General features: G+C 43.3%; 1 protein-coding gene across 1 annotated transcript; it reads left to right on the top strand.

Annotated features, from left to right (window-relative positions):
- The first annotated feature begins 678 nt into the window (after positions 1-678).
- On the top strand, positions 679-6,121 carry LOC104952507 (zinc finger protein OZF-like). Its single transcript, XM_010779343.1, has 5 exons — positions 679-912; positions 1,653-1,826; positions 2,135-2,414; positions 4,175-4,926; positions 6,028-6,121. The coding sequence occupies exons 1-5, from the start codon at positions 679-681 to the stop codon at positions 6,082-6,084; spliced, it is 1,497 nt and encodes a 498-aa protein (XP_010777645.1). The 3' UTR covers positions 6,085-6,121.
- Positions 6,122-8,061: the final 1,940 nt, after the last annotated feature.

Here is an 8,061-nt window from a genome sequence, read left to right as displayed (position 1 = left end):
TATTACTTTTATAAAAGTCAAGCAATGGGAAGGTGCTTTTGTTGTGCGTATTCTTGGATCTACGCAAAGTTTTGTATTACAATCAGCCATTAAGGTCCTTCTGTCCAAACTGCTCGGGGCTTTTACTGCTTCCATTAACACTCGTGGACACTTGAAATCATACCTCCTGCGTAGGCCGTCAGCTATGTTCTCGTCTATAATCAACTCTCTCAGCCTCTAGCTTACACCGGGCTTCACACAAGCGTTCAAATACTTGCGCTCAACTTCTTTTTACCCTATATATTGTGACCTGCCACTGTCTGTCGCGATGTTGGAAACACAGCTATATGCGATGACACTGTGATATACGTATGTGCATGCAATTCAAAGCAAAGGGCCTGGCTGATAACTGACCTCAGCTTTTTAGTGCTGATCACTACGCTGGGGTACCACCGGCTCCGTCTTCAGCCTTAATGTCAACAAACAGTGGGATTTTTTCAAAAGAAAAATGCACATTGTGTCAATCTATAGAGCATCTCAGGGAAATATTGATATTGTGCCGCAGGTTCACGTACTGGAATCGTTATAGACTCTAATCCAGCAAATTCGAAATACAAGTCAAGAAAGTGACCCAAAGCGTAAAGTTTTAGCTAGCAATTTGATAATAAGAACACAATGTTTAATTCTGCCAAATGATACATGAATGCCATGATCATGTCACATTCGTTACATAATGTACTCACAAGCTGGGGGCAAACTAACAGCTCCACACTGAAGCCACTAGCAACCCTGTACAAACAAACCCTCAAAGTACTGGACCAGAAACCTAACCGCTCCCATCACTGTGCCATCCTCAACAAGTGTAACATCCTGAGTTGGGAAGATTTAATAAAATATAAGAACATCTTCCTGGTGTACAAAATCCTGCGTAACGTAACAACATCAGACTGACCACCACAAGCTCCACACGGGCGACCTTTCAGTCCCATTCAGGAAGGGTACTTTTGGTCAGTCACCATTCTCGGTCAGAGCAATACAAAGCTGGAACTCTCTAACCACTCAAATCAAAGACATACATTCATATACCACATTTACAGCTCACTTAAAAACATGGTTCACTGAGAACTACACCTGCACACAGGGGCGCCGCCAGCGATTTTGGGCCCCATGAAAAGATATCACATTGGTTACTTAAACATTTTTTTCTTAATGTTCTAAAATAGTTTGGGCCCCTGTCAGTCAGGGGCCTTAGAATCGTCCTAACTTTTCACCCCCTTACGGCGCCCCTGCCTGCACACACTAGTCTGTGCTGGATATGGCGTGTGTTACATGTTGTGTTACATGTTGTGATCATGGATGTTGCCCCCCTGTTGTGTGATTGTGATGTGCTATATGTGACATGTACTGTATGTTGTAACGTGTGTTGTTTATTGTTCTCTTTTATTCTTTCGCCTTTCATCCTTTTTTGATAAGTAATTCTGTTTATATATTGTGATTTTAAGGGTGTCTATTATCATCTGGCTGGGGACAACAGCTGGAAATGAGCAATGTTGGCTAAAGCTGCCCCATTTACTGTTTTTTTGTGAGAGTTGATCAATGGGGACTGTACACGACACTATAAACAAATAAACTAAACTAAACTAATTATGTGTATTGTGTATGTTTATTGTAAGTTACCCAGACACCATCTTTTGACTCATGTCCACATTCTCTCCTTTCAGGACAGTGTCCAACCAGTGATAATAAAGGAGGAAGGACTGGACGCGTTGGCCGACCAGGCGTCCTCTGACTCCGGTCAGTACAGAGAAGAGCCGGGCCAGGACAATGACGACGACCCAGACTACCAGGTGCTTTTACAAATCCTTCATTCATTTAATGTTTTATTTTCTGTTTGGAGATTTTTTTTGTCTTCTCAGAATTTTGACATGTCGTTTTCCCCTTTATAAAGTAAATGACTTCATATACACACATATTCCATCTATTTCGAAATGATGAATGGACTTTGAATTGCCCCTACTGTTAATGTAGTGTGGGTAGCAGTTTATATTGAGAATATAATGAACTACACCTCTTAATGGAGCTTACCACCAAAAACAGTAAAGCAACAGTGAGTTTAGAGGCAATGAATCAAGAATTTCTTAATTTCTTCTGTTAGATGGAGCCAGACGATCCAGATGACGGTGACCCAGGATTAACTACCAGACCTAGACGTGTTGTTAAGCCAAAGTCCCTACGAGGTAGAGCGAAGAAGGAGAACCAGAACCAGCAGCCTCTGAGCTGCAGACTCTGCAGGAAGACGTTCACCAAGCTGCTGCACCTGAAGGCCCACCAGGCTGCGCACGGGACCAACGCAGAGAAGCCTTTCTGCTGCTCTCAGTGTGGCAGAGGCTTCTCCTTCCAGCGGAGCCTCAACGCTCACATGCTGCTTCATACAGGTGAGTGAGGTACCGAGCTGATGGACAGGTCTGAGAAGAACAGCCAGTGCAGAAACGCCTTAAACCTGCATTCTTTCAAACGAGCAGCAGGGAGCCAACTTCTGACATCATGTATTACTTTACTTTGTAAACATTTACCAATCAGTTTATGGTCTCAACTGCTGGTTTACAAGTTTTCATAACAGCATGATGGTCATTTTGTAAATTATAGTCCCATTTAGAGTAAACTAGGCTGGAAGCTTTATGGAAGTGGTGTCCAAACTTTTTTCACTGAGGGCCACATACAGAAAAACCTACGAAGGGCTGGGCCCCTCACTAGAAGTAAATGGACTGTACTTATATAGCGCTTTATCCAGTCTTTAAGACCCCTCAAAGCGCTTTACATACTACATGTCGTTTACCCATACACACCCATTAATACAGAGCAGTGTACCTAACTCTAGGAACTAACATTCACACACATTCAGACACCGTTGGCCATACCATCGGGAGCAACTCAGGGTTAAGTATCTTGCCCAAGGATACATCGATATGTTGACTGCATGGGCTGGGATCGAACCCACGACCTTCTGGTTGAAAGACGACTGCAATCCCTCGCAGCCACAGTCGCCGAGCTATATTGCCTCATAAGTTAAGTAATAAGTAAGCAAAATCAATTAAATGTAGGTACATTATGCTTTATATTTGAACATGCTTTAAGAAAAAAAACAGCCTCCATCACAGCTCTCCATAGGGTTTCATTGACTTTGTTACTGAAAGTGTTGGCAGCTCATCCCTTAAAACAGAAGCCAGTACAAGCTGTGATTCTCAGTCTTCCTTCACAGCCCGGACAATAAGGGGAAATATCAAGGGTATATTTCCAGCTTGTTAGGCAAATAAGTAATTGGGCTTTTTATTATCAACTAAGATTTGTTTGTACATTTATTTGAAAGTGTACTAATTGACACATTAATTATACTGCTTAAAATCAGTTTACATTTATATTTAAGAAGTACAATAAAGGAAAAGCACAGGTTTCTTGTGTGGGCCATATTCCATTATGCTTTTAGAATTGCCACAGTTGGCCCCCGGGCCGTGGTTTGGACACCCCTGCTTTAGGGCTATGTTGTGATTGACAGGTTGCTGCTTCAGTGTCCTGGTGTTGTGAAAAGCTCAAAGTTTAAAGACAAAAACAAGATTTGTTTTCAGTTAATGAAAGGTAAACTATGTTTGTTGCCTAAAAATATCTTCATCAACATTCTCTTTTGTCTGGTTCCAAAAAAACAATATGGCGACTGCTAAAAGGCCAAACTAGAGGCTTCCAAACTGTAGTTACCACACTAATGTGTGATGTCACGGTGACTACTTCCAATATATTTTTTATAGTCTATGGTTGTTATACTGAAAATAATAATGCCTTATAAAGATTTGATGAGGAATATCCACATTAACACACATAGGAAACGTATTTACCAGACACAGTGATATAAGGATTCATTTTGAGTTCAGTTGCTGACCCACATATAAATATGTTCAATTTTCACTAGCACTAAAGGTTTCACTTTTTCTATGCCATTGATCTGGTTTATCAAAATGGGGGTCAATGAGTGAGATGAGACAAAACCATACAGTATAGGGTCATAAATCCGAAACAATGAGCTAGAGGGGCTACAACTCACTAGAGATGCTGACCAGGGATAATTGTGTTTTAATAAAAATGTCTATTAGAAAACATATAACCTTTGACAATGTCATATTCTGTTAATCTTATCCATCTACAGGTGAGAGACCACACACCTGTGATGTTTGTGGGAAGGGCTTCACTCTGAAGCAGCTGCTGAGGAACCACCAGCGCCTGCACGCCGAGGTCCGGCCGTTCTGCTGTGAGCAGTGCGGGAAGAGCTTCTACCGAGCACACGGCCTGAAGATGCATCAGATGGTACACACGGGGGAGCGGGCCTACAACTGCCAGTACTGCAACAAAAGCTTCACCATCCAAGGAAACCTGCAGCGCCATCTGCGCATCCACACAGGGGAAAAGCCCTTCAGGTGTGAGACTTGTGGCAAGAGCTTCAACCAGGCGGACACTCTGAAGGGCCATCAGCGGATCCACACCGGGGAGCGCCCCTTCAGCTGTGAGACCTGCGGCAAGTGTTTCATCCAGAAGAGTGCCCTGAAGATGCACCAGAAGACCTCCCACCCAGGCTCCAGGGAGAGGTCTCTGGCCTGCGTGGCGTGCAGCACCACGGTGACCTGCGTGGACTCGCTCCGGAAACACCTCCAGACCCACGCGGCCACCATCCCCTGTACGTGTGTGATCTGTGGCCGGCGGCTCAGCTCCATCACAGACCTGCGCTCTCACCAGCAGCACCACACGGTGGACCGGCCGCACAGCTGCGGGCTCTGTGGGAAGAGCTTCAAGTCGTCCAGTTACCTGAAGATTCACCTGAAGACGCACAGCGGGGAGAAGCCCTTCTCCTGCGACATCTGCGGACGCATGTTCACACAGCACAGCAGCCTTAAATCACATCAGGTGGGTCTGCATTAGCTATTGTTCCAAGTAGAGTGAAGATGCTCCTAAAGGGGCCATTTTATGCTTTTTGGGTTTTCCCTCTCCTGTAGTGCATATGTTCTATAGGTTTTTGTGCATGTAAAGGGTATCCAAAGGATAAAATCCCTGTGTTTCCTCCAGAGGGAGTTTCTCTCCCACACACACTATAATAATGTGCCGATATATATATAAAGTAATACTATATAAATATATAAGATATATAATTATTATATATATATTTATTATATATGACTATAGTATACAGGTCAATATATCATGATAGTATAGATGACTGTAGTAGCAACATTTCTGTTTGAGGAGTCTAACAAAAAGTGGGAATCCTTTGCTAAAAACAAGATTTAGTTCAAGATTTTTTTTAAAGCTTTTAAAGTTGAAGGATTAAGTTGTCTGTGTGTTGTGAGAAATAAAAATAGGAGCGCCAACAGACCTCAGTGTTGTAGATGAAATAGAAAAAACCGCAGCGCCGACCTCTGCCTTTCTGGGTACTTACAGATGCAACACACCATTCCTGTTGCCCATTTGACCCTGACTGTTGGTTGTATACAACTCTAAGCGTTTACACAACCAGCATCAGGGTCAAACCTATATCTTGTAATGTATGTCATAGAACAGCATGTCTGATAACATCATCATTTTGACAGTGTGAAACGACAATGTTTTGTCAGTTTTCGTGATCCTGTGTAATGTTCTGAACGGCTGACAAATGAAGTGTTTGGTTGTTGGCTTTATTGTATGACCACCGAATTGACATCTAGTGTGGGAATCCTTTCCTTTAGGGATGGTGGTAATAGTTAGTTAGTCAGACGAAATGTCCCGTAGAAAACAGGACGAAAAGGACATCCTCATTGAGCAGGTGACATGACGACCCAGAGAATTCTGCTGATATGATCCCGAACACTTGTAACGAAGCCAACATTTAGGTTAGTTTCAGAATGAAGAAACATGTCTTCTGCATCGAAGCACGCCTGATTTGATGTAAATCTTTATTCATCGATTTCACAATTGTAAATCTACATATGCAAGAATTATAACAGTCTTTCGAATGTATCTTCTTTTCCAAAGTTCGTCCCACCAGGAGAGAAAGCCGTTCAGCTGCGACACATGTGGGAAGTGTTTTAGCAACACAGGAAACCTGAACAGACACCAGCGCATCCACACCGGGAGAAACCGTTCTGCTGCGACACATGGGCCCGCAGCTTCAACCAGGGAAATAGCCTGAAAGCACACCGCAGCAAACACCAACCCGGGAGAACAGTTTCATTTGCGACAAGTGCGGGAAGAAGTTTCTCCTACCTGAGGAACCTGAAGGACCACAAATGTTTCCTACGTCTAAAACTCAAACTGTGAAAGAGGACGAGTGACATAGGGTTGCCTGAAACCAACGAGAATACATGAAGGAAGGATTAGGTAAAAATTGCGTTTTCCAGATCAACAGCTAACCTCCAATAAATTTTGAGCGGTACCAATGCCAGTGGGGTTTTGGATTTGTGGAAACTGTAATTTAACAGCCTTAATTAAAAGTCACGGAAAAAAAGTTCAGGTAAAGCACCATTATACAAATAAGCTCAGAATTATTTGAAGCTGGATACTGCTGTACAACAAGAGTTACAAACACATTTATNGCTCTGAGATGTGTTACTAACTGTAAAGTACTTACTCATCACTGTACCCTGTATGCCAGGGCAGGTCTGCCTTCACTTACTGTTCGGAGGCTGAGTCATTGGTAAATGACTCAGCCTCCGAACAGTAAGTGAAGGCAGACCTGCCCTGGCATACAGGGTACAGTGATGAGTAAGTACTTTACAGTTAGTAACACATCTCAGAGCACTGTGATAGGCGGCATCTAACTTGATCAGGTGATGGGCAGGTGCATTCATATAGATCAGATCCCCATAGTCCAGCACAGGTAAAAAGGTCACAGTGACTAGCCTTTTCCTGGCCTCAAGCGAGAAACAGGACTTGTTTCTGGAAAAGAAACCTAGCCTAACCCTCAGATTTTATGCAGATTATTGACCTGAAGTTTAAAAGTGAGACAATCAAGCCAGATACCTAGGTATTTATAACAGGTAACCACTTCAAGTATTTTTCCTTGCGCAGTAACAATATGCAAAGCTGTCCGTGTCAGAAGAGAGCTCATCAAAATGAACACGTTGGGACCTTTCAGAGAGGTAGTTCACAAGCTACTGCATGGCTGGATATGCCAATACTGAGTAGCCTCTGCTTCAAGATGCGATGATCGACGGTATCGAACGCTTTGGAAAAATCAATAAACAGAGCTGCACCACTCTGCTTTTTGTCTAAGATACTCGTAATATCATTCACCACTTTCATTGTCGCAGTGATGGTGCTATGTTGCTTTCTGAAGCCTGACTGATGTTTACATAGGATGTCATTTTTACATAAAAGCTCCTTTACTTGTTCACTCACTAGGCTTTCAAGAACCTTAGCCAGAACTGACAATTTAGAGATGGGCCTATAATTATTTAATAAAGTGGCCTCCCCTCCTTTTAGTAAAGGCAGGACATAAGCCGACTTCCATACTTTTGGAATTGTCTTCGTGCTGAGGGAGAGGTTAAAAAGAGTAGTAAGAGGTGGTGCAATAAAATCTGCAGCTATCCTTAAAAAGAAAGGTTCTACGTTGTCCGGACCAGCCGGTTTCTTAGGATCTAACTTGGTTAAGCCTTCATGAACAGCTTCAATAGTAAAAGGAGAAAAACTGAAGGGGTTTTCCAAAACACGTTTTTCAGAGTCACGGACTGTGGTGTTCACAGTAGCAGAGTTAGTAACGCAGCGTCTACACGGCGGCGTGCGTTGAAGCTTGCCGGCGGGCGTGTCTGAAACTCGACCAACAACCAATCACATGAATCTCCCGCCCCGGACACAAGGGCATGTGGTTTGATTGGCTAGAGCTTGTACTGGTATATGATTTGATTGGCTGACGCTTCCGTCGAAGCTTCAAAAGTTGAACATTGCTCAACTTTTGAAGCGAGCGACGCGAGCGACGCATTGAAGCTTCAACGCACGTCGCCGTGTGGACGGGCCGTAACAGTATCAAACAGAGAGCCACAGGACACAAAATGCCTATTAAAACAATTT

The sequence above is a fragment of the Notothenia coriiceps genome, unplaced genomic scaffold (assembly GCF_000735185.1).
Source record: "Notothenia coriiceps isolate Sejong01 unplaced genomic scaffold, NC01 NC01_scaffold00020081, whole genome shotgun sequence".
Classification (NCBI taxonomy): domain Eukaryota; kingdom Metazoa; phylum Chordata; class Actinopteri; order Perciformes; family Nototheniidae; genus Notothenia; species Notothenia coriiceps.
The sequence above is the reverse complement of the archived record's forward strand: the minus strand, read 5'-3'. Positions and strand labels throughout refer to the sequence as shown.

Bases quoted from the DNA above. Each gene is read 5' to 3' on its own strand.
- LOC104952507 (XM_010779343.1), top strand. From the start codon at position 679: ATGAATGCCATGATCATGTCACATTCGTTACATAATGTACTCACAAGC. The intron at 1,827-2,134 runs GTGCTTTTACAA...TTCTTCTGTTAG, and splicing joins ACGACGACCCAGACTACCAG to ATGGAGCCAGACGATCCAGA. The intron at 4,927-6,027 runs GTGGGTCTGCAT...TCTTTTCCAAAG, and splicing joins GCAGCCTTAAATCACATCAG to TTCGTCCCACCAGGAGAGAA.